Source organism: Epinephelus fuscoguttatus, linkage group LG2, assembly GCF_011397635.1.
Source record: "Epinephelus fuscoguttatus linkage group LG2, E.fuscoguttatus.final_Chr_v1".
Lineage (NCBI taxonomy): Eukaryota > Metazoa > Chordata > Actinopteri > Perciformes > Serranidae > Epinephelus > Epinephelus fuscoguttatus.
In genome coordinates, this window is record NC_064753.1 from 3704742 (window position 1) to 3732109 (window position 27368).

Consider the following 27368-nt stretch of genomic DNA (forward strand, 5'->3'; position numbering starts at 1 on the left):
CATTCTGACTAGTCAAAACTGAATTACAGATATCTGTAATGTCATTCTGACTAGTCAAAACTGAATTACAGATATCTGTAATGTCATTCTGACTAGTCAAAACTGAATGACATATCTATGACGTCATTCTGACTAGTCAAAACTGAATTACAGATATCTGTAATGTCATTCTGACTAGTCAAAACTGAATTACAGATATCTGTAATGTCATTCTGACTAGTCAAAACTGAATGACAGATATCTATGACGTCATTCTGACTAGTCAAAACTGAATGACAGATATCTGTAACGTCATTCTGACTAGTCAAAACTGAATGACATATCTATGACGTCATTCTGACTAGTCAAAACTGAATTACAGATATCTGTAATGTCATTCTGACTAGTCAAAACTGAATTACAGATATCTGTAATGTCATTCTGACTAGTCAAAACTGAATGACAGATATCTGTAACGTCATTTTGACTAGTCAAAACTGAATTACAGATATCTGTAATGTCATTCTGACTAGTCAAAACTGAATGACAGATATCTATGACGTCATTCTGACTAGTCAAAACTGAATGACAGATATCTATGACGTCATTCTGACTAGTCAAAACTGAATGACAGATATCTGTAACGTCATTCTGACTAGTCAAAACTGAATGACAGATATCTGTCATTCAGTTTTGACTAGTCAAAACTGAATGACAGATATCTGTAACGTCATTTTGACTAGTCAAAACTGAATGACAGATATCTATGATGTCATTCTGACTAGTCAAAACTGAATGACAGATATCTATGATGTCATTCTGACTAGTCAAAACTGAATTACAGATATCTGTAACGTCATTTTGACTAGTCAAAACTGAATGACAGATATCTATGATGTCATTCTGACTAGTCAAAACTGAATGACAGATATCTATGATGTCATTCTGACTAGTCAAAACTGAATTACAGATATCTGTAACGTCATTTTGACTAGTCAAAACTGAATGACAGATATCTATAATGTAATTCAGACTAGTCAAAACTACAGTTACAGATATCTGTAATTCAGTTTTGACTAGTAAGATTCAAACTATTTTTGCCATTCATGTCATTCTCCTCCTCAGTGGCAGTGTTACTGATATCCTTCTACCTGTCGCTGGACTTCATCCGACTGACTTGACTGACTTCTTAGGAAGTACTGATCAAGGATAAGGGCAGCAGGTGGGCCCCCTATTTTAGGACGACCTACAATGGAGAAATAAGGCACCTCCTTCCCTCTGCTAGCCTGGGAGTCTGCCTTAGGCAAGCGGTAGCACTCCCTTTGCCTCCTAGTTATGGGTCAAATAGCATCTGGGCAGCTCTGAGTGCTAGTAGGCCTACTTTAGGCTACAGTAACACTGAGTGTTAGCGCAGTAACTGCGTAATCAATTTCCCCTCCTTGTGATTGCCTTCATTGATAAAATTGGTGCATATTTAAATAAAATATTTCAGAAAATTTGCAATACAAAAAATACTTGTCTTAATATGAGTGATCAACTGGGTAAGTTACATGGGGATATCTATTAGTTAAGTTTTCACCCTATTTGTAATGTTTTACCTACACGGGTGTAAATTTGTTTACAGAGTGATAACTATAATTAAGCTACTAGATAGGCAGGGCTATCATACCAAAATATAAACTAGAGACCTGTAGAGAGATAAAAATGCCAAAACTGTTTGGCCCCCTGGGTCACAGGGGCCTACCAGGTTATGAAAATGATCCCTTTAGCCCCTGTACTAATAGGGCCCCATTCTCTTTATCTGTTTGAAGTTCTGGCTGCACTTGTTATCTGTCAGGGGCTGGTGACATCAGATGGTGAGGTGAATAATCTAATGACCTACTTTTATGATAAGATGACATTCTTTGGCACATATAAATGCAATTTTGGGGTGATTGGCTTAGTTACATTAATAATGGCAAACACATGTATACATGCCTTTTGGATTTTTTATTCCTTATTCCATGTCCGCCTATAATTCATGTGTGTTTAGATGTATACATTTTTTAAAAGGAGCAAGGTACTGATGAAATCAATTGCTGCATTGCGTGGAGCAATGGTCTGTGAACATTCACTCCAAATTTTGTGACATTCTGATAATTATTTCCCAAGATTCATGTGATAAGGCACACACTGTCCGTTTTGGAGAAGCCTCAGTTTTGACTATTTTCAATTTTGGGGAGGACCCAAAGATCATCCAAAATGTTTTATTAAGCTACTAGATAGGCAGGTCTATCATACCGAAATGTAAACTAGAGACATAGAGGAAGTAAAAAATACCAAGATTGTATGGTCCCTTTAGGTGATACCAATGTGTCAAAATTAGCCCCTTGGCCCCTGGACTATACTCCAAAAAGAAAAATCACGTAATTTTATTAGAGAGTAAATTCTTGAGTATTGGGAATTTAATGAAGGGTCAACTTCTAACCCAGGATTAGAGTGGGATGCATTTAAAGCCTGTTTGAGGGGTAGCTTGATACAACACAGCTCTTATTTGAAAAAATAAAATATTATTTGACTACTAGAATTGGACAAAGAAAATATATGCATACCAGCTTGATCGAGCGCTTTTCTCACAGTTAAACAAATTGATATTGGAATTGAACTCTATTCTACAGAAGAAGGCAGAATTTGCATTATTTCAATGTAGACAGAGATACTATGAGCAAGGAGAAGCGGCAGAGAGGTTTCTGGCCCAAAGAGCAAGGCAGCAGTACAATCGTACTTTAATAGCTTGTATACATCACAAGGTATAACAGATCAGGAGGATGTAGACAAGTTCCTGTCCCAGGTGCACCTACCTACCCTGTCCGAGGAAAAACAAAAGGAAACTGGGGGAGATATTATATTAGAGGAGGTTCAACAAGTGATAAGTAAAATGAGCTCTGGAAATCCCCTGGGGACAATGGGCTTCCGACAGATTTTTACAAAGAATTTGTGGACCTAGTAGCACCCAGATTAGTGATTGTATTTCGGGATGCAGTTAAAAGGGGTAGTATGCCAGAAAGTACGCAGTCTGCGATAATAACACTGATGCATAAAAAAGGCAAGAATGCACAGCAATGTGGAAGTTAGTTTCTTTAATAAATGTAAATGCCAAAATATTGGCTAAGATACTGGCTGCAAGGCTGGAGACGCATCTGCCCAGTCTTATTCACTCAGATCAAGTGGGTTTTATTAAAGGACAGTCTTCTGCGGATAATGTTCGTAGGTTTCTTCATTTGATTTGGCAGGTGAGAAATAGCCCTGAACCCACAGTTGCGTTCTCTCTCGATGCTGAGAAAGTGTTCGATAGAGTTCAGTGGAGGTACTTGTTCAGGACACTACACAGGTTTGGATTAGGCTCCTCATTTATAAAGTGGGTTAAACTTTTGTATTGTAACCCGAAGGCCTCAGTGTTAACAAATGGGAATGTGTCCCCACGTTTCCCCCTTCATTGGGGTGCAAGGCAGGGCTGCCCCCTGAGCCCCCTAATTTTTGCGTTGGCGTTAGAACCCTTAGCAGCTGCCATCAGAAATAACACAAATATCAAGGGCATCCAAGCTGGGAAAATGGAGCACAAATTACTTTTGTACGCGGACAATGTTCTGGTACTGACGACGAATCCAGAAACAGCTGTCCCTCAAATTTTAGCTTTGATTGATGCCTTCTCTCATATTTCAGGCTACAAAATAAATTGGGGAAAATCAGAAGCAATGCCCTTGTCTAGGCTCTGCCCACCAAGTATTGGACCGAACTGACAGTTCTAGTGGCTTCCTTCAGGTCTAGTGTATTTGGGGATAAAGCTTACACCAGGTTTGAAAGACATAATGACAGAGAATATCCTCCCCCTCCTCCTGAAAATTGAGAGCAAGCTACATAACTGTGGCAAATTAGGATTATCTCTGCTGGGTAAAATAAACATTCTTAAAATGATGGTTGTTCCACAAATTAACTCCCTCTCTACTTAAAAAATTCAATGTGACAGTATACACTTTCTTATGGGGGGTAAACATAGACTGGGGGTAAAAGACTGCTGTTAAACAGAACGCCTCGTAGGGTAGTCATATTGGTGGAACCCTTTTAGTTTAAACAGACCGAGGCAGCCTTCCGCAACGGGAGGGGTTGTTGAAGACTTGTGGGAGGAGCTGTTGATGACGCCGCACCTGCGAGCCACTGGTGGTGGATAAACAGGAAACAGCTGATAGCAGGAATTAGCGAGCAGCTAGTAGCAAGAGGGAAATGCAAACCTGACAGACACTGTAAAGATGAGCAACTGAGGAGACTAGGAATTGCGCACCCTCCTTGCCCTCGCAAACGAAGAGGCCATTAACCGTGATATGATGGGGATGGTGAAGAACGGGCTGATTTATGGGAGAATTGCCACCTGACTAGCCGCGGCTTCCCTCCCACGTCACTGTTTATGTCACATGTTGAGCCACAAGTTTTGTTACTTGCTCACGCTCCCCATTGCCTCGAAAAAGGGGCATTCTGTATAAACAAAAGTAGCTAGGCAGCATTTTGCCGCACTCCCTGATTTTGTTTTTATACTGCCAATGCTGAAAAAAGACTGATTGGGCTTTCCTCCAAATTTGCACAATTCCTGTTTAAAAAGGGCTATCGTCTTACTAGGCTTAACCCATCCTTTACTAAGAAATTATCTCTGTGGCATAACAAACTACTGAAAGTCGGAAAAATAACTCTTTACTGGAAGTCATGGGTTGAGGCAGGGATTATCTTCATTAGAGATGTTTTTCGAAGATGATCATTTTATGTCTTTTGAACAATTGGCAACTAAATACAGAGTCCCTACACAGGACTTTTGGAAATATCTGCAATTAAGAAGCTGTATAATGTCTGCACAACAAAAACTCCCCTTATTACCTCAGACAGAGTTACAAAAACTAGTACAGGCCAGCCAGTTGACTAGAGGCAGGGCATCTAAGTGTTATAGTCTTATGAGGCAATCTCACCCACCAAAACTTGAGGGTCTCAGGAGGGCTTGGGAAGAAGATTTACAGGACGGGATAACTATGGAGAAATGGGAGGAAATTATCAGGTCCTGGTTTAAGATAGGCTATAATGAGAAACACAGACTCGCTTAATTATGTATAAAATCATACATAGAACTTATTGGACTCCTGGTAAGATGGCAAGACTAAAGCTTTGTGAATCAGATGTATGCTGGAGATGTGGGAGGAGTAGGGGAACACTTTTACACATGCTGTATGAGTGTGAAATGACACAGAACCTATGGGAAAATGTAATATTACTCATCAACAAAGTACTGTAGACAAAATTATCTAAGAGCCAAGAGGGGTATTCCAGAAAGCAGGTTTAGTAAAAAACTCTGAGTATGTTAACACTGAAATGAGAGAAACTCTGGGTTTTCAGTCCCAGAAAGAGAGGTAAGTCAAACTCTTTGTCAATCACCATGGCAACTGACTCTGTGAACCTAACCTGCTCGCTGGCAGGTTTTCTATAAGAAACCCTGAGTTCACCCTGTCTCCTCCCTACTGCCGAGCCTGAAGCAAGCTGGCAGACAGACATGGGTTGTTCGTATGTAGGAAATCTGATCGATATCGAGGCAGAATTAATTCACAATACCTTACCCCGTTCAGATGTGCTGTCATTCCCCAGTGAATATCTTTTCGAACTGTACTGTTTTTCATTAGACTCAATCATTTACCTGCCACACATATCAAATCTGACACAAAATAAATTACTAGTGACCTACAGTACATAATGAAATAGCCACTGAATGAGGTTAAGTAAGCTACTTTGTTTAATAAATCAAATATGAATAAAACTAAAGAAAAGTACAATCATGGCCAAGTCAAATATCCCTTACCTGTTTGAATGTTTTTATATTTCATTTTAAGCTGCTTCCAAGTGTGATTTTCCCCTGTGAGATTGCACCTACATGAAAATCAGATTTTATTCAAAACCATTCCACCACTTTTTCACCTGTATGCTACGATCTTAATTAAGTGTGGTTAATGTTAAATTAATGGACATTCAAACTTACACGTTGACAGCAGTTTTCTCCCATGCTGTCTCTCTCTCCTTGGCAGCTTTAGCGCTGTTACTTTTTTTAATGAAATATATGCTCATATTCGCTGTAGGCATTCATGAGCACTTTCAATTCCACAGGTGTAAAATAAGTTGATTGCTTTTTCTCTCTGGTTGCCATGGTGACTCAAGGTATCAGGGCTCCATTGATGGTGGCTTTTTATTATGGTTGTGCACGTGCTTAACTCAAGGTGTACCTACTCAGAGTTGATTGAACTAATTCAAATCAGTTGTTCTGGAACTGGATACTCCCATCCTAGTTTCCCATCTCAGGGTAAGTCAAGTCAGAGTTCAGGATTAGACTCAAAGTTTGTTGAACCTCCTAACTGGAATACCCCTCAGCTCTCTGTATTTTAGTAACAGAGGGGGTGAATTTATCATCCCAGCAGATGCTGTGGTGTAGGATGGCCCTCACTATGGGTTGCAGGATTGTTCTCAGACGCTGGAAATCTAGAAAATATTATTCCTTTTAACCAATGGATGGGGGAAATGACCAAAATAGCCAGCTATGAATAGCTGATTTTTAGGCTGAACAACAGGGAGGAGGTATTTCTGATGAAATGAAAATATGGGGTCCCTACATGAATGTGATAATGAATGGTTGATAGGAGAAGTACTGTTTGTGGATTTTCTTGTAAATGATAGGTCATGTTTTGAATATGACAAATGTGTGGTGATGACTGTGAGAGTGAAGGAGACCAGAGAGAGCCTGAAAATGCTTACTCTGTGTTTGTAGATATATATGTATTTGTATTTTATTTTAGAATTAGTTTATTTAACTGTTTTTGTGTGTGTGTGTGTGTGTGTGTGTGTGTGTGTGTGTGTGTGTGCGCGCGCGTGTGTGTGCGTATTTTGCATTAGAATTCTGGTTGTTGTTTTTGTTTAACTGTTGTTCACGTCCATGTTCATGTTGTTGTTTTTTTTTATTGTGCTGTGAAAGAACAATAAAAAGTGAATTTAAAAAAAACTTGTATATGTAATAAATGCATATAGGAGTAGTGGGTCTGTGGCTGAGCACCACAGTCAGGCTGGGAAGGTCACAAAGTGTAAAGAGATGAACTGACACTTTGTGTTTTTTGCAATTTTTTTTTATTTTATTTTATTTTTTATTTTATTTTTTTTTACAAATGAATTTATATATTTGACAGCTGATTTTGATGATTTGTGTCTTTAGTAGGAGCCAGTGGACTTGGAGATGAACATTGTTTGTTGGTTGGTTGAGTTAAAATGAATATTTGCTATAAATTTGTCTGCAGTGGGAAGAGTTGTGTGTCTGGACACTGAGCTATGTCTTCTGGATAAAAGTCAACACTTGCTCGGTAACAGCATAGCTATAACCATATAAGCTGATACAGTATCAGTTGTGTATCTGCCAGTTTTATTTTATTTTTGGTATATGTATGTCTGTATGTATGTATGTGTATGATTGTATGTGTGTTGGTGTTTTTTCCTTTTTAACATTTGTACTTATTTATTTGTCCTTAACCGACTCTGTATGTTTTAATATGCACTGTCGCTCTCCTCCTAAGTTCCTAATGGAAAATAAAATTCTTTGAATTGAGTTGATTTGAGTTGAGTTGAGTTGAGTTGAGTTGAGTTGATGTGGCACCTGCTCGATCCACTAAGCCACCGACGCCATTGGATGATATTGTGTGCATTTAGTTTCTGATTGGCTTACATACTGCTCTAGATATTTTGGCCAGCCAAGCCTTACACAGAAAATGCGGTTTGAGAGAGTGCAGAGATCTATTTGATGAGACTGATGGATTTTCAAGAGCACTGCTTTTTTTTTAAAGATATTTTTAAGGCATTTTGGCCTTTAATTGATAGTACAGACAAGCCTGAAAGGGGGAGAGAGAGAGAGACTGACATGCAGCAAAGGGCCACAGGCTGGAGTCGAACCCAGGCTGCTGTGGCAACAGCCTTGTACATGGGGCGCACTGCTTTGAAAACAATTTTTCTTTTAAGTTCAGCTACTGTGTGTTCCTCTGCAGACTACTGATGGATTATTTACTTAAGTAATATGCTTAAGTACAAATTTGAGTATTTTAATCTCATGTCACTTTTTACTCCACTTTAGAGAAAAATATCACCCTCGTCACCACTACAACTCTACTACAATGTTTTATTGACATTACTAACTAGTTACTTTACAAATTAACTTTCACAAAAACATAAAAATATACAAATGCAACTGAAATGAATAGTCAAATGATTAGAAAATTAATTGGCAACTATTTTGATAATTTAGTAACTTTTCCATGCAAATATATCATGGTTCCAGCTTCTCAAATATGATGACTTGCTGCTTTCTTTTTCATTATTTTGATTTATTAAACTGATTTTAAGTAACATTTTCAATGCAGGACTAGTAACAAAGTATAGTTTGGTATTAGTACTCTTACTTAAGTAAAGCGTCTCAATCTCCCTCCACCACTGCTGCTGACATGGCATTTACAGCATCACAAATATTTTGTCATTGCTAGATTTTCCAGTAATGCCAGCAGCTTGCTGACACTCTGGAAAAATCATGTTTACAACACCTGCACTGTGTTCAGCCCTTACAAAACATAGCAAAATGTTAATTTTACAGAAACTGTGGTGCACTTAGCACCCTGTTGTGTTTTACACAGGCACACTGTTTTCAGTACGGTGGGATATAATTCAGTACAAAGGAGGTTTATTGGTATGGGAAACATGTAATACATTGCCAAAACTGGTGTAAAATAAAAACATCCAGCACAATGAATCACAGAATAATGATCAGCCTGATTCATGAAGGTACATTTTGCCTGAACTTCTTCGTTGCCTTAGCCAGAACTTCAGTGTTATTAGCTATGACCCTAGTTGACTGGGCAATAGAGAGTTCCAGAGATATGATGTCATACAGTAGGGTAACCCATTGAGTAATATGGAATGTATGTAGGGGCTTCCACTTATGTATTAGCATTTCATTTGTCGCTTTCAAAACTAAAAACAGTCTTCTCTGAGAAAGTGTAACAGTTAATGAAGAATCATAATTAAGGAGTAAATTTGTTAGAATACAGGGTATGTTGATTCCAATTACACATCTCATCAGAGAAACCACTTGAGACCAGAAAAACTCCACCTCTGGACATTGCCACATTGTATGAAAATAGGTTATTTTATCTCTGTTATTGCATAAGGGGCACATGGGTGTGGAGCAAAGTTGAAGTTGATAGTGTTTCCTGGGAGTAAAGCACAGTCTATGAATACATTTGTAATTAATCATTTGATGATTAAAAATTCTTGATGAGATTTTGATGTTTCCCCATACTCTCTTCATATTAATAAGTTGTTCCCATTGCTTTAATTCAACATTCCAGACTTTGGTCGCACCAATTATATGACTTGTAGCTTCCTATAACTTTTTATATAAATTGTGAATGGAATCTCCACATTTAGGTTCAGTACATAGAAGCTTAAGAAGTGGGTGTACAGAAACAGAACTAGTGCATGGAACTCCATAACTTCAAAATGCAGATCTCAAATGTAGTATTGTGTTTTTAAGTCTTAGTTGTTTCCCTTTCCAAAGAAATTTCAATACAAGGATCTAAATCTTGTCCCAGGTCTGAGGAGGTGATGGTAAAGGTAGGTTGCTGAGGTAATTACGGAGGGCGGGTGCTAATAGAGTACTTATGATCAAGTGGGGTTTATCATTCAGCACACCTGAGTAAGAGTAGTTGGATGGTAAGAAAATTTGGTGCATCTGGTGCATCTGGAGCGGACTTCTCTTTTTTTTTGTCTGAACAGAAAATAAATGAAAAATTTGAAAGAAATGCAGAAGCATCTTGCTGCACGAGACCCAGTGTGTCATATACATAGTGACTGCTCTTCACTGATTGACAAGGGCTATTGCAACTGAATTTTGCTATTGGCTGGTCTGGTGGCAGGTTCACCCTCCTTCTCTTCCACATCACGGGGCGTGTCTTTGCCCCCCTCCCCACCCAACACACACACACACACACACACACACACACACACCCTGTCCATGACAGGCTACTTTTTTTTTTTTTTTTTTTAACATTCTAGAGGATTTTCGTATCTCTAAAAGAGAAACACTTAAGCTGAAACTCCTTAAAATAGCCATTATTGAAGAAAGAAAAATAGCACAAAAAAGCTATTTCCTACAATCTGTAAACAATTTTAAACTGAGACTTGTCAGAAAACCACCTGACATCTTAGCACAGTGGTATGGGTTACTTAAAAATAGAGTCTTTTAAAATCAACTCAAGTTAATGACTGTCAAAGGTTGGATGATGTTGCCTTGAGCAGGAACGTCACGTGCGCGAGCAGCCCCCCACGAGTGATAGAGACAGTGGTCAACAAGTAAAGGGCTCATACTGGCCTGAGGAAGAGTTCTGAGTGTACTATAGACTACATAGTTCCGGTGTACAACAGTAGGCTATTAGAAAGTGAAAATATCCACTCAAACAATGTAACAAGCCCACACTATGTGGCATTACTTTGAAAACGCAATACGGCTTTACAGTGCACTCATCACTGCACCAGTCACACTGTAGCCTACAACATTAATTTATTCAAGCAACCCTAAAATCTCGCGGTGCTACCATTCAGACATCTTGCATTTTAGTAAGTCTGGTCTTGGAGATTTTTTCATTAAAAACCTACACTATATACATTTCACACAGAAGCACGCTTGTGTTAACGTTAGTCGTTTGAATCCAGAGTAGTTTTCCTCCGCTTAAACGGATGTGAGGCGGTTGGACCGAGCCTCGCGTGCCAATCCCGCGGAGTTTAGACGGTCTCTCACGGGGACTCTGTAGCTGTATTGTGCGTCATCTCCATCGCCGCAGTTTTGTTATTTTTCTCCACTGAGGAAACATGGCAACTCCCGCCGCGGTCAACCCGTCCGGTAAGTCAATATTCAGTCTGTTGGTGCAGACGAAGCGAAATGTTACGTAACGTTATTTACAATGGAGAAATGTAAAGCTGGCTTTTCTGTAGACTGTTGCTGGAGAGGGCTGAAGAGCCGACAGGCCGCCGAATCCTGGCTCTAGCATCCATCCCCTTCCCCCACTGAACCGCCGTCCACAACACTGTTATTATTTACAGCTTTGCGGCCAGCTGAGGTACCTCATTGTCAAAACGACTGGGTTATTGTGTAATTACATACATTTACGCCCATTTGTATTTGTGCTCCTCCTTTTTTCGGTAAAGCTAACACAATGCGTTCATTTCGCCGACCCACTGCTTTCCCCACTCAGTGATACAAAAGGTTATTTTGCATATCGTTGCCCTACAGCACTGCCCCTCATGTGTTCTATTAGATCGGAGATATTTTAACAATTGTTGTCGTAAAACGGAGACAGGCTGATACTTTATATTTCTCTCTTCCTCGCCTGTTGACTCTTTATTGCACAGAAAGGCTTTAGATAGGTTAGTCCCAGTGTGTACCGCTTTTATTGAACATAGCGAAATGCCAAACTGCATCTAAAACCCTGCCAATGTAATGTTATTGCATTCCCTATTCGCCCTGAGGTATGTAAAGATGTCGCGATTCCTTTAGCCTATAATAATTCTGCAATCCGGCATCCAGCCTATGTCACAAAGTAAGGCGTATTTGAATAATATCTAAACGTAAAGAATCCTCTCCCCTGTTGTTGACCCACTACTTTCTCTCTGTGGCAGCAGGGAAGTGTTTGAATCGGTGATCGCTGGTCCTCGGTTGTTCAGCCGACTTACTAGAATTCCACGTTAATGTGTAATGAGTCGCATATGAAGCACTACGTGTTATGTACGTTTCCGATAAAACAAATAGAGTGTAATTTGTTAAATGTTGAAATAGAGTCTGGCATGATGTTCTCCCAATGCTGAGCTGCTGACCCGCTGAGGGTGATTTTGATCATGTGAATTTACTAGGAACTACGAGTGTCAGTTCATTTTGATTTTATGTATTTTAGTGGAATCAGTTTATTTGTCTGATTTCCAAATTAGTCTTAATACAAGAAGTTAGTTGTAGTTGGTAGTTAGTAATTTTAACCGCTGTAACCGGCTTCCTATAATTACTTTGTTTCCAGTGCACAGAGTATTCAAATAATGCAGATTATCGGTTTGATATGGCCTGATCTAGTCAGATGCCATGGTAATACATTAAATTAATTACAGTTGAATTAAGTATTTGAACAAAATGTAGTGTTGAAATTTTATGTCAGTGTCTGTGGATATGCCTTAAAGTTGTTATTTCTCAGCAACATTAGAAAAATACGTGGTATTATAATTCCACATGGCAGCTTGGCAGCATTGCAGGATTTATTAAGTATAAGGGTAAAAGAAAATTACACCAAAAGGATCTTTCCAAGTTGAGTGTACAAGTAATTCTTGTGTGAAGGATAGAATCCCTGAGCTTCTGAGGCCACCATGTGAAAACATGTCAACCATACTCTACCTCACAATCTTTGCTACTTCATTGGGAATGTAAATGAAAAGAGAATATAAATAATCAATTGTCTGATTATTAGAAGCTTGGGTGCATACAGAGTGTTGAGATGAGGTGTTGTTTGAATGAACAATGAACAGATGAAAAAATAACCCTGTCAGAAAAACGAAAGGCACAAGGCGAAGACAAAGCAAAATTCTGCTTCCTTCTCTTGTTGAAAGAAAAGGTGGTCTGTCGTTATCGCAGATAAGAACAATATGTCTCATATGGAAGGAAAATAGTATTTTACGTTGTATGGAAGGATGAGAGTATATCCATATATATATATATTGAATGGAAGGATGAGAGTGATATATCTTGTATGGAAGGATGAGAGAAATATATCTCATATGGAAGGATGAGAGTAATATATCATATGGAAGGATGAGAGTAATATATCTCATATGGAAGGATGAGAGTAATATATCATATGGAAGGATGAGAGTAATATATCTCATATGGAAGGATGAGAGTAATATATCATATGGAAGGATGAGAGTAATATATCATATGGAAGGATGAGAGTAATGTATCTCATATGGAAGGATGAGAGTAATATATCTCATATGGAAGGATGAGAGTAATATATCATATGGAAGGATGAGAGTAATATATCTCATATGGAAGGATGAGAGTAATACATCTTGTATGGAAGGATGAGGGTAATATAATCTCATATGGAAGGATGAGAGTAATATATCTTGTATAGAAGGATGAGAGTAATACATCTCATATGGAAGGATGAGAGTAATATATCACATGGAAGGATGAGAGTAATATATCATATGGAAGGATGAGAGTAATATATCTCATATGGAAGGATGAGAGTTATATATCATATGGAAGGATGAGAGTAATATATCACATATAGAAGGATGAGAGTTATATATCATATGGAAGGATGAGAGTAATATATCTCATATGGAAGGATGAGAGTTATATATCATATGGAAGGATGAGAGTAATATATCACATATAGAAGGATGAGAGTAATATATCATATGGAAGGATGAGAGTAATATATCTCATATAGAAGGATGAGAGTAATATATCATATGGAAGGATGAGAGTAATACACTGAAAAAAATATAAACGCAGCACTTTTGTTTTTGCTCCCATTTTTCATGAGCTGAACTCAAAGATCTAAAACTTTTTCTACACACACAAAAGACCATTTCCCGCAAATATTGTTCACAAATCTGTCTAAATCTGTGTTAGTGAGCACTTCTCCTTTGCAGAGATAATCCATCCCACCTCACAGGTGTGGCATATCAAGATGCTGATTAGACAGCATGAATATTGCACAGGTGTGCCTTAGGCTGGCCACAATAAAAGGCCACTCTGAAATGTTCAGTTTTGCTTTATTGGGAGGGTCTGGGGGGGTCAGAAAACCAGTCACTATCTGGTATGACCACCATTTGCCTCACGAAGTGCAACACACCTCCTTCGCATAGAGTTGATCAGGTTGTTGATTGTGGACTGTGGAATGTTGGTCCACTCCTCTTCAATGGCTGTGCGAAGTTGCTGGATATTGGCAGGAACTGGAACACGCTGTTGTATACGCTGATCCAGAGCATCCCAGACATGCTCAGTGGGTGACATGTCCGGTGAGTATGCTGGCCATGCAAGAACTGGGATGTTTTCAGCTTCCAGGAATTGTGTACAGATACTTGCAACATGGGGCCGTGCATTATCATGCTGCAACATGAGGTGATGGTCGTGGATGAATGGCACAACAGTGAGCCTCAGGATCTCATCACGGTATCTCTGTGCATTCAAAATGCCATCAATAAAATGCACCTGTGTTAGTTGTCCATATCATACGCCTGCCCATACCATAACCCCATCGCCACCATGGGCCACTCGATCAACAACGTTGACATCAGCAAACCGCTCACCCACGCGACACCACACACGCTGTCTGCCATCTGCCCTGAACAGTGGAAACCGGGATTCATTCGTGAAGAGAACACCTCTCCAACGTGCTAGACGCCATCGAATGTGAGCATTTTCCCACTCAAGTCGGTTACGACGACGAACTGCAGTCAGGTCGAGACCCCGATGAGGACAACGAGCATGCAGATGAGCTTCCCTGAGACGGTTTCTGACAGTTTGTGCAGAAATTCTTTGGTTATGCAAACCGATTGTTGCAGCAGCTGTCCGGGTGGCTGGTCTCAGATGATCTTGGAGGTGAACATGCTGGATGTGGAGGTCCTGGGCTGGTGTGGTTATACGTGGTCTGCGGTTGTGAGGCCGGTTGGATGTACTGCCAAATTGTCTGAAACGCCTTTGGAGAGGGCTTATGGTAGAGAAATGAACATTCAATTCATGGGCAACAGCTCTGGTGGACAACTGCAGTCAGCATGCCAATTACACGCTCCCTCAATACTTGCGACATCCGTGGCATTGTGCTCTGTGATAAAACTGAACATTTTAGAGTGGCTTTTTATTGTGGCCAGCCTAAGGCACACCTGTGCAATAATCATGCTGTCTAATCAGCATCCTGATATGCCACACCTGTGAGGTGGGATGGATTATCTCGGCAAAGGAGAAGTGCTCACTAACACAGATTTAGACAGATTTGTTAACAGTATTTGAGGGGAAATGGTCTTTTGTGTATGTAGAAAAAGTTTTAGATCTTTGAGTTCAGCCCATGAAAAATGGGAGCAAAAACAAAAGTGTTGTGTTTATATTTTTTTTCAGTGTATATCTTGTATGGAAAGATGAGAGTAATATATCTCATATGGAAGGATGAGAGTAATTTATCTCGTAAGGAAGGATGAGAGTAATATATCATATGGAAGGATGAGAGTAATATATCTCATATGGAAGGATGAGAGTAATATATCATATGGAAGGATGAGAGTAATATATCTCATATGGAAGGATGAGAGTAGAGCTGCATTGTATATGCGGTAGACGGTAGAAATGATATAAATTTGGCCCACGGTAGAGATTTGCGCTCTACCATCCTATCGTCAATGACGTCATCGCACCTGCCTCACTGTGAAAATGGCTGCGAGCACAGAGACAGCAGAGCAAGAGGAGCTGGTTCACTTCCGTGATTTAGCGTAGCACGTGCAACATGTGTTGCTGGAGAACTTGTGAGTGAGTGAGTTAATGTTTTATGAAGAGCCCCGGACTTCTCAGACTCTTTTAGCGACTTACCGCTCAGAGGGAACTCATTCAGTGTCTCCTCTGGCAGCAGCACAGCGTCTCTCCCTCTCCTCTCTCGCCGTGTGCACAAGGGAGTTGGTTTTCGGCAAGAGAGTTTGTCATAAACCTTTGGTAATGTTAAACCTATGTGACGCTAGGGGTTCCACAAAAAACTCCATATGTGAATGTGTGAGAGTTGTGGTATCATAACAGCCTGTCACAGGTTACAGCGTGATGATTAGAGGAGAAATGGCAGAGCATAAAGGTCCAGGTGGAAAAAACACAACTCAGTCATTTAGGATTTTAGGAAATTACCTTTTGATATAGATCCCAGGGGACATTTTGCACCATAGAGTACTGGGTTTTAATTTTGAGTTTTGAGATCTGCATTCTGCACAATAAATGCTCTAAAAAATACATTATATTTTTGCTTTTGTTGTTGTTGTTGTTTTTTTTTTAATCAATTTAGCTTTGCTAAGGGACTACAAAACCCATTCAGAAACACTTTTATTATAACTTTTACACTTAAATTTATACCGCGATATATACCGTTACCGTGAAGGGATTCGATTTATACCGTGATATGAATTTTAGGTCATACCGCCCAGCCCTAGATGAGAGTAATATATCTTGTATGGAAAGATGAGAGTAATATATCTCGTATGGAAGGATTAGAGTAATATCGTATGGAGGGATGAGAGTAATAGGCTATATCTTGTATGGAAAGATGAGGGTAATATATCTCATATGGAAGGTAGGGCTGCAACTAACGATTATTTTCATTGTCGCCTAATCTGTCAATTATTTATTCGATTAGTCGACTAATCATTTTGTCGAAAAATGTGTTAAAATGTTGACAAATGTCAGTCTATCTCTCCCAGACCCCAAAACTAGTATGTCATCTAATGTCTTGTTTCGTACTCATGCCAAAGGGTTTTAGTTCACCGTCATAGAAGTGTGTAAAGCTGCCAATATTTAAACATAAGAAGCTGCAATAAGAGTATTTTGGGGTACTTTTACAGTACTTTTCTATGAAAGAAGACTCAAACTTCGTCGACTACTAAAATAGTCACTGATTATTTTGATAGTCGATAAGTCATTGATTAGTAGACAAATCGTTGCAGCCCTAATGGAAGTATGAGAGTAATATATCTCATATGGACGGAAAAGAGTAATTTTATCTTATATGGAAGGATGAGATATATAGATATTGTATGGAAGGATGAGAGTACATATCTTGTATTAAGGATGAGAGTAATATATCTCATATGGAAAGATGAGAGTAACATAACTTGTATGGAAGGATGAGAGTATATCCATATATATTGAATGGAAGGAAGAGAGTAACATATCTTGTATGGAAGGATGAGAGTATATCCATATATATTGAATGGAAGGATGAGAGTAATATATTGTATGGAAGGATGAGAGTAATATATCTGATATGGAAGGATGAGAGTATATCCATATATATTGAATGGAAGGATGAGAGTTATATATCTTGTATGGAAGGATGAGAGCAATATATCTCATATGGAAGGATGAGAGTGACATACCTCGTATGGAAGGATGAGAGTAATATATTGTATGGAAGGATGACATATCTCTTATGGAAGGATGACGTATCTCTTATGGAAGGATGAGAATATATCCATATTGTATGGAAGGATGAGAGTAACATACTTCGTATGGAAGGATGTGAGCAATAAATCTTGCATGGAAGGATGAGAGTAATATATGTTGTATGGAAGGATGAAAGTAACATATCTCGTATGGAAGGATGAGAGTATATCCATATATATTTTATGGAAGGATGAGAGTTATATCTTGTATGGAAGAATGAGAGTAATATGTCTCGTATAGAAGGATGAGAGTAATATATAATGTATGGAAGGATAAGGGTAATATATCTCATTTGGAAGGATGAGAGTAATACAGTATATCTTGTGTGGAAGGATGATGGACTTTATCTTGTGTGAAAGGATGAGAATAATATCTTGTGTGGAACGATGGGAGTAACATATCTCGTGCGAAAGGATGAGAGTAATATATCTCGTATGGACCAATGAGAGTAATATATCTCGTATGGAGGATGAGAGTTATATACAGTATTTCATATGGAAAGGTGAGACTAATATGTTTTTTGTCAAAGGTGTGTAAGATACCTTATATGGACGGATGAGAGTAATATATCTTGTGTAGATGGATGAGAGCAGTATGTCCTGCAGCAGCACCCTCCAGTCCAGGGGCCAAGCTATTGTTTTAATTATTATCTTGTACATGTTGTGTTTGTTGTAATGTAATGACTCACTCAGATGTTTGAGGGACGGGTGCAGTGAGAGCTACGTGCAGCTCTTCTCTTCTGTGATGAAACCCAGTTAGAAATAAGTCATGCCTAATGCTGTGGCTGTTGCTGCAGTAGGCAGTGGAGGATAAAGTTAGCTGGCTGATCTGTGATCAGCCTTACTGTTTCCCTTGGCATGGCAGTACAGTCAGGTGCCTTGACCTCAGACCACATACCCAGGGCTGTGGGAATACTGTGTCACTGCAGGATTATCTCCAGCTGGCTGTCACCCAGATCCAATTGGTTTAAGAGCTTGTGAAACATGACAAGTGAAATGATCTAATGAGAGCTGCATGTTTACAGAGGACAAAATGATGTCAGTTCCATCAAATATACATGTCAAACTGCAGTATCAAATGTCAAGCACTAAAATGTACTGACTTTTCCATTGATTGTCAATCAAAAAAAAAAAAAATTCATAACTATTTTGATAACTGATATATTAAGTAATTATAAGTTAAATATCTACCGAAATGCCAAACAGTCTGTGATTCCAGCTCGTCAACTGAGGGGTTTTTTTACCATTGGACAGACACAACATTTTACTAACTAAACAATCAATTAATTAGTTGGAGAAATAATCAGCATACTAATTGGTAAAGTAGTTGTTGCTCGTAGCCCCAATTTTGCAAATTTGCATTATGTTTTGTTTAGGCATAGCCCTTGTTTGTATATTTTAGAAATTTTTGGGTAATCTTGATTACAAAAAAAAAAAAATTTGTTAAAAAAATGTGTTTACACTAGTGTTGCACGGTATGTGCGATTACATAACTGCATAAAAGGCTGCAATTTGCGATTTAATGTAAATGAATGTTAACGTGTGTGCCTGTGAACGTGACCACCTCTGCTGTAGTGTGTGGAGTTTGTTGACATTACGCCCACAAGCTACCCTGGTGTATGCAGCACGTATGGTCAGGTGACTATCCGGCATGCAGCAGTGACCAACATGGGCGCTGAAGAAGAGCATGAGCACGACCATGAACAGGCTGAGTTGGTGGCGAAAAATAACCCAACGCTTATTATATGGCGATGCTTTGGATTCAGGTATGACAACATGGAACAGAAAGATATGCTGTGTACAACTTTAAGGGCTCTAGTTTCCTGGTGCAGCGCAGGGTGGCGAACCCCGCGCAGAGCTAGTTTCGAGCAGCGCAACCCGAGGCACGCTCAGTGTGGTAGTTTGGCAGACCGAGGTGCGCTGAGATGGGTGTGGCGGCACAGCAGGGGGAGGTATCGACAGATCCATCTTGGTGCAGTGACAGTTTCGTGCCAAAAGGCTTCGCCGAAGGTGCGCTAAAAGCTCGCTAACTGAAACCACGTCTACTGTCAGCGCAGGGGGAGCGCAGCCGGTGTAAGCTGAAGTTTGAACAGTTTGAAGTGCGTACACGTCACCAAAACTTCACAGGCAGGTTTCCAGAATATCAGGCACATTAACAATGCAATAAATACCCAAAAAAAACACTATTCAATGCAGCTATCTGCAATCAGCACATAAATGTATCTCTATATCGACTGTCCCGTCACATCTGATGTCAGATCAAAGGGGATTGGCACCGTTTGGCACGTTTGGCACGCGTCATGGAAACCCAACCTGATTTGATTAACACAGCTGCAAACTTATGAGTTCACATCCCTCTCAGCTAATCACAAACAGCCACAGCATCAGATAGGGAGTATATATTCAGCATCTGTCATCTTAGAAAAGTCAGAAGAAAGGAAACAGAGTGAGACTGCGAGAGAGAAAGAGAGAGTGCGCGCACGCACCAGAGAAATGCAACATTGATTTACAATTGTGTTGACCTACTCCCAGGCTACCTTTGCATCATCAGCCCGTGGAGGTTTGGACCTCCCGGACCAAAACATCAGGTTCCTCCTGGGAGAAGTTTGGCCGTCTGACGCTGCTGCTCTCTTCTGCCATAGCGAATTGAGTAAACTCTCATTACGCCTTCGCGCGGCACATTTAAGGGCGAGGAGAGGGGCTCATTTGATTGGTGTGATGTGTGTAAAACCCACTCCACGCCTTCTCTCCTCCCTCTTTCCGACTTGCGCCGGTAGGAGGGACGGAGGTGGGATAGAGGAGTAGCTGCGCCAGCGCGCACGATGTGCCAAACTCACAAAATCCGCCTGACCACACCCAGTTGGTGAAGCGCAGGTGCGCTGCGCCTCCACCGCGCCCGGTCTGCGAAACTAGAGCCCTAAAAGTTAAAGTCGCCACGTCCCGCAGCAACACGACCAATCTATATCAACACTTGAGACCGCACAGAGAAAAGTAGGAAGAATGCATGTGAGAGAAAGCCAAGTTGAGTAACGTTTAAGACAAAGAGACAACTGAAAGCCACCAGAGCCTCATAAAACAACAACAAAGCACAATTACGCATACATTTGTAAGTGTCACACCATACGACAAAACCTCAAAGAGACACAGGAAAATGGGTTTGGGCTTGGGTTCAGCCCACATGACATGCTGCTGTGTTGTGCAATGGCCTATTCACATGCTGGAATTTGTCATTTACATGACAACACCTGAACACAACATAGGCTCGCTCCGCTGTGTGTATTGTGTCATGCTGCGCTGCTGTGCGAGCGCCGTGTTTGACTGTGTGTTACACCAGTCTGTTGATGGTCATTTACACACTGTCCATAACAATAACTATGTCAGGTCAGGTCAGTGCCCCCCTGATATAATGGAGGGGAAACACTGAATCAAGCAAGAAGACTCATGATACCATTTATTTATTATATTGTAATCAAAATCACAATCACACATTTTTATCAAATCGTGCAACAGTAGTTTACACTCAGCAAAATTTTCAAATGTGCTGATTGCAGATAGTTGCATTGAATAGTGTTTTTTTGGGTATTTATTGCATCGTTATTGTGCCTGATATTCTGGAAACCTGCCTGTGAAGTTTTGGTGATGTGTGCACACTGTCCGCCGGTCAGCCAAACTTCCGCTACACCGGCTGCGCTCTCCCTGCACTGACAGTAGACCTGGTTTCAGCTGGCGAGCTTTTAGCCTTTTGGCATGAAACTGTCACTGTGCCAAGCTGGATCTGTTGACACCTCTCCCTGCTGTGCCACCTCACCCATCTCAGCGCACCTCAGTCTGCCAAACTACCAAACAGAGTGCGTATCTCGAAACTAGCTCTGTGCCGGGTTCGCCACCCTGCGCCGCACCGGGAAACTAGAGACCTATGTGTGACTTTAGTCGACCAAGATTTTCTTTGGTTGACTGCAGCCCTACTAAATTGGTTTTGTAGTCACTGCGCAATTCATATACAGTAACATGATGTGATAAGTGTGTGCTCCAGCACCACTTGGTGGAAATAGGTAGCTGTACAAAATGTGTAACAGGTCATTCCAGCACCCACACACACCCAACACGCAGGAAATACCATCTGACTCCTGCGTGCAGTATCCAACTTTCGCTTCAGTAAACACATCAGCTAGCCTTTTTATCAGTAGGGCCTACCCCAGTGTGCGCAAAGGTTTCGAGGGCCTGTTCATCACTGCTTGCAACTTTAATCATATTGACATTTTATCCAAAGTATTTGCAAGGATTGGTTGCTTTATTTATTCGTGTGTGTGTGTGTGTGTGTGTGTGTGAGAGAGTGTGTGTGTGTGTGTGTGTGAGTGTGCGCATTCACACAGTGAGACGAGTGCTGAATTGTTCTTGACACTGATAATGATATGGTGTTACTGTTAGAATGGCCTTGGTACCATGCTGTTATGAGAGACTTATTAGGGTTTGAGCTATTTGTTAGGTAACAAACTGTCATGTTTATGATGGTATTTTGGTGATATATTATTGCTGATTTCATTTCTGTCAAGTATTTTTCTGAATAACTTTGGTGTGTAAATGGTCAAAAATAACCCACACTTCCCTGTTTAAATACCCAAAGTCCACTGTGATGTCTTCAAATAGTTAGGCTGATGCGACAAACAGTCCAAATACCCAACGTAAGAAATTTATAATACTGTGAATGAAGAAAATTGCCTTGAACCAACTATGTGTTGGTTTTTGTAGTGAGGAAATAGATTTTTTGTAAAATTTGCTGATGTATTAACCAGTTGTTTCAGATGTGTCAAAAATCAAACTGTGAGCTAGATGTAGAAATTCAGACAGATGCGATAGGAACACAAGATTGGAAGAGAGGTTTAAATAATATCAGTCAGTGTTTAATGCCGGGTTCAGACTACACAATATGAGCCCGATTATAGCCCAACGCAGCAGTTCTACAATGTTGACTTGGATAGCGAATGACAATGAGTGTTGTGTGTGATATTCCATTCCTTTAATCCTGTGTAGTGTGTCATAGTAGACGACAACCGTCCCTGCATCTGTTTGTTTTTTTTTTGTCTGCCAGGACTTCTCCTGTCACAGCCGTCACTTTGACTATCTGCTGCTGTGGACAACTATATGGCAACAATACCCCAGCCTTTTTCATATTTCCTCTAGGGATGTTACCACGACAGAATAAAAAGGGAAAATGCTGGCATGAAACAGCAGAGGCACTTCAGCAACCTGGTCAGTACTGTCATTAGCATTGGCTAGCAAAAAATGCTAATTCTTCATAATGGAGAAGGATATAAGATAATAAAGTTAACAAGTATTGGCAGGGCTTTTAGTCACCACAACTGCAGAAGGTACCAGCTTCATTTGAAACAGCCTTCATCAGAAAGGGATCTTTATTTTTTATTCCCTTTCTTTTTTAAAAAAAATCTTTTTGCTTTTAATCCACTCCTGTCTGTCCAGTTTAATTTAACGCATTGCACCGTCATTTCAAACTCAGCACTTCCTGTATCTGTTTGAAATTAAAAGCCCCCTATAATTTTAATTGAGAGAATCCCTTCAACTTCTAAAAAGGCTTTTATCGTGAAATGTTTAGAGGAACTTGTTGTGGAAGATTCAGTGACTTGTATAGTTTACACTTGGTACTTCAAATAACAATTCGGCTGGTACATGAACAGCCATAGTGACTGAAATAATAATAATGAAAGTAGCCCTAGCAGGAAGCAATGGGCTGGGACTGAAAGTTGCATACAGGACAGAGAGTCAGAAAGGACAAAAACAATCCGCTGACCAGCGATGATTGTTAGTAGTCCAACGTGTAGTCTGTTGTGTCTGTCGGCCAAGTCACGGCAAGATTTTATGACTCCACAATCTCCTAATCTGACGTAGTGACTGCCAGAACCGACAAAAATGCTGTGTAGTCTGAACCGGCATAAGAGATGAATACAGTACTAACATCCTAGTAGTTGCGTTTAGTTTGGTTATGTTTTTGAAGACGTAATTAAATATATGCAGGGCTTGACGCTAACTTTTTTCCCAAGGAGCACATGTGCTCCTAAGTTGAAAAAGTAAGGAGTGCACAAAGAACTTTAGGGGCACAATGTAAATTGATCAAATAATGTGTTTTCCATAATAAACGTGATGCAAATAGACATTAACAAGCAAAATTATTTAATGAATTGGTATACAAAATTTCAATTTAATTTTGTCTTTAATGTTATTATCTTATATATATTATCTTTGCAATATGATTATCTTATATAATGTTATTACTATCGTAAAACATTCTCCAGGTCCTCTGAAACTCTGCAGGACTTATTTCCACCCTGCCCAGCAGCGGTACTGTGGCGAACGCTACGGTACACTTTGACTTATTCCCACCCAGCCGACAGCCTGGCCATGGAGAACGGTCCCTAACTGCGGGGAGAACGGAGCAGGCTTCCCCGGAGGTCTGCCGCTTTTCCCAGTCCCTCGTCTCTGCCACACTTTGATTTATTTCCACCCAGCCGACAGCCTGGCCGTGGACTGGTCCCTGACTGCGGGGAGAATGGAGCAGGCTTCCCCGGAGATCCACCCGGTCCGTCTCCTCCACACTTTGACTTATTTCCACGCTGCCGACAGTGGGACTTATACTCACTGTGCTGACAGTGGCTTGGAAAACCGCCCATAACCGTGTCACACGGGGAAGAGGGAAGAGGGGAGGCGGCTGGAGTTCTTCCAACATTTGCGGTTAGATTATCATGTTTTTTTATTGACAAAAATATAGGCTGCTTCGGCTGATTTTTTTATGCGCACATGTGCCCCTAAATGTTTTTTACATTTCGCACACACCTATTTTTAGTCGCACATGCGAGTGAAACGCTCGCACTGTTGAGCACTGATATGTCTGTCTGTGTTTGTATTCTGTTTGGAGTATTAATTGTCCTTTTGAATGATAAATGTCCTGAGGCAGTTTGATAGACTTGGTGGTTTGGGAGAAGACATCTGGGGGAAGGAGAGAAAGGATGACATGGAAGAGAGAGGACAGAAACAACCTTGTCTGAGGAAGATGAGTGATTGAAAAGGAGAAAGTATGCAAGATTCCCCTGGTTTTCCCAACAGCAGTCGCAGTCTCAAGCCCTGGAATAGAAGCAGTCATGGCTCAAAACTTAAATTTTATCCTGTAGCAGCCGCCACTGCCTGTCAACAAAAACAGAGACAACTATGGTTAAATGCAATAAAATGAAAGGACTGGACAGAGGCGATCAGCAAAAATGTTTGCATGTGTAGCGCAGTCTTGTGTATTTAGGGTTATCATGTCCACATAATAAGAAATTGGGGAGGCATTAAGCGGAGGATTTGGATTTTCCATCCCACCTTCATCAATCCTGTCAAATTATCCATCCACTGAGTAAGAGCATGGGTCGGCCAGTCTGGTCCTGCTGGTCAGTGTTTACTTATTCAAGTAACACTCGCGGTACTGGAGAGTGAGTGACCTGATATGATGTGTTTGTTAATTCAGTCTGATACTCTACATTAACATGAGAGCCCTGTTGGTTGAACAAACCAAGTGTTCTATTTCTACAAGAATTAACAAATGGTTAAGTTAATTACACATTCACTCCACTCGGTGCTGTGCTGCTCCATCTCCCCAGACAGAGTGCTTAGAGTGTGCTCTGCCGCTCTGAGAGTGCTGTGCTCTGGATAACCAAACAGTACACTTCAATAGCACTCTGAATTTACAAACAGTCCAGTTGCTCATGCTCTGGCATGAGAAACACGTGTTTCTTAATGCACCGCTTGCATAATTTCCTTCATTGTCTTAAACATGCCAACAGAACTTGCAAGCCAGCGCTAACTAATGTCTGTGGAGAATTGTTTTGCCTCCAGCTAAACCCCGCCTACCAAAAACAGCATACTGTTTAGTGTTTACAAACAGTAAAAGGGTCCATTATATGGATATCATGATATGAGAGTTGTCTTGGATATGGTATATGGTCAAGTGATGTCTTTTCCTGGTTTCAAAGTCAAGGTAAAGTAAATCTAATATTTTCATCTAAACCCATTCATTCGTTCATCTTCTAACCGCTTCATCCTCTTGAGGGTCGCGGGGGGGCTGGAGCCTATCCGAGCTACATCGGGCGAGAGGCAGGGTACACCCTGGACAGGTCGCCAGACTATCGCAGGGCTGACACATAGAGACAAACAACCATTCACGCTCACATTCACACCTACGGACAATTTAGAGTTATCAATTAACCTAGTCCCCAATCTGCATGTCTTTGGACTGTGGGAGGAAGCCGGAGCGCCCGGAGAGAACCCACGCTGACACGGGGAGAACATGCAAACTCCGCACAGAAGGGCTCCCACGCCTGGGATCGAACCGGCAACCCTCTTGCTGTGAGGCGAGAGTGCTAACCACCACACCACCGTGCCGCCCTTCTAAACCCATAATTGTTAATATAATTGTATATTAGAGGTGTAATGATCTATCGATATGGATCGATATATCAATTTAATGATCAATGATCCAATATCATCAATGCAAAGTGAAAACATTGATCCATTTTGTCATCTTTAGCATAGGCTTTTATTTTGAAAGTCTGTGTAACTGTCAAACAGCGGCAGGCAGATGGCAAGCAGCCAAGAGAGAGACGAGGATAACATTAATTACTGGGAAATAAATCAGCAGAGTGGAAATATTTTGGATTTCGGAGAAAATACAGGACAACAGACAGAGCACATGACGTAAGTTAACAATGTTGTTATGAGATAAAACACAATATAATGTTACCTGCCTGGACAAGCATCTCACTCCGCTAACTTCTTGCTTTGGCAACATTAGCTGCTCTGTTTTAACAATGTTTGGCTGAAAAACCATGCATGCAGGCTGAAATTCAACTGTACTGTTCTTTCAGGTGATACATTGACTTTAAAAAATGTAAAAATTTTACATGTAATCTGTTAAGCTATGAGATGAGGAAAAATGTCCGCTAGGCACTATGGTAATCATGCAGTGTAAACATGCTTAAGCTAATGATGGGTGATTAGCATAAAAACAATTGTTTTGTCTCCGAACCTTGACAGCTACTACTGAGCTGAATGTTATACTTTTAGGGCTTTAAGCCAGATAACCCTGAAGTTTTATGAAAAAGATGATGGTTTGGGTTAAAATGAAAAGTTTTCTTCTAGAAAGGTCTCTCTAACAGAAAGCCCTGATGGTTAACTTATCCCATTTGCTGTTATATTTGTGTCAGTGGAGTCAGTTTAAAGTAAACTTTAATGTACTCATTGTTTATGTGTTGTTTATGTTTTATGGCCATAAGTAAAAAAGAAAGGGGTGGCAGCATCTTCTGTAACAGACTGTATTAAATGGGCATTTAATATCGTCCAACATCGATCGCAGACCACTGAATTGTATCGAATTGAAATCGTATCGTGGCAGACTTTTTAATATCGGAAAATATTGTATTGTCGTCAAAAGAATCAATATAGCCTAGTATCGTATTGTGATGAAACTGGTGATTATCACCCCTATATGTATAGGCCAATATATCAGTATCAGCCCCAAAAATCTAATATTGGTCAGTCACCAGTAATTACATCGTCTTCATAAAAAAAAAAAAAAAAAAATCTGGTCCTACTTGTTAGTTGGCTCAGTTCTTTTGTGTTACTCCACACACACCCAGTCGAGGAATCACCAAAAGCAAGAGTCCATTGAGGTTTATTCTCCTTTCAAGGAAGGCTGTCCAGGCTCCACCATCGTTGTGCTGTCCTCTTTGCCCAACAAAATCAAAAATCCCTCACCAAACAATTCCCTGCTCTTTGTTTCCCCAACAGCTGCACCCCTTCACCTGTGTGCAGCAGCATACCTGAACCCAGTTAACTGACAGATGGCAACAAGATAGAGCAGGGGTGACTGGGAGACACTGCAAGACACATTTAGAGTACATTTCAAGGCTATGCTATTTTAAAAGCTTCTAACAATCATGTACATGTCTCTCCCCTCACCTTTGTGGCAGTGCCAGACACATTTTAAATGAGATCATTGACACAATGACATTTTG

At 40.3% G+C, this 27368-nt stretch overlaps 1 protein-coding gene across 4 annotated transcripts in view; it reads left to right on the forward strand.

Moving 5' to 3' along the window:
- The first annotated feature begins 10626 nt into the window (after window positions 1-10626).
- Window positions 10627-27368, forward strand: part of arnt2 (aryl-hydrocarbon receptor nuclear translocator 2) — a 158541-nt gene continuing 141799 nt past the window's right edge. For 2 of the 4 annotated variants that reach the window (XM_049602843.1, XM_049602871.1), the window contains exon 1: window positions 10627-10966. In XM_049602843.1, the coding sequence (XP_049458800.1) occupies window positions 10936-10966 (31 nt within the window). In that variant the 5' untranslated portion in view covers window positions 10627-10935. Of the gene's footprint in view, window positions 10967-25869; window positions 26050-27368 lie in introns of those variants that run through there. The other 2 variants (XM_049602861.1, XM_049602852.1) reach the window with 2 other exon arrangements.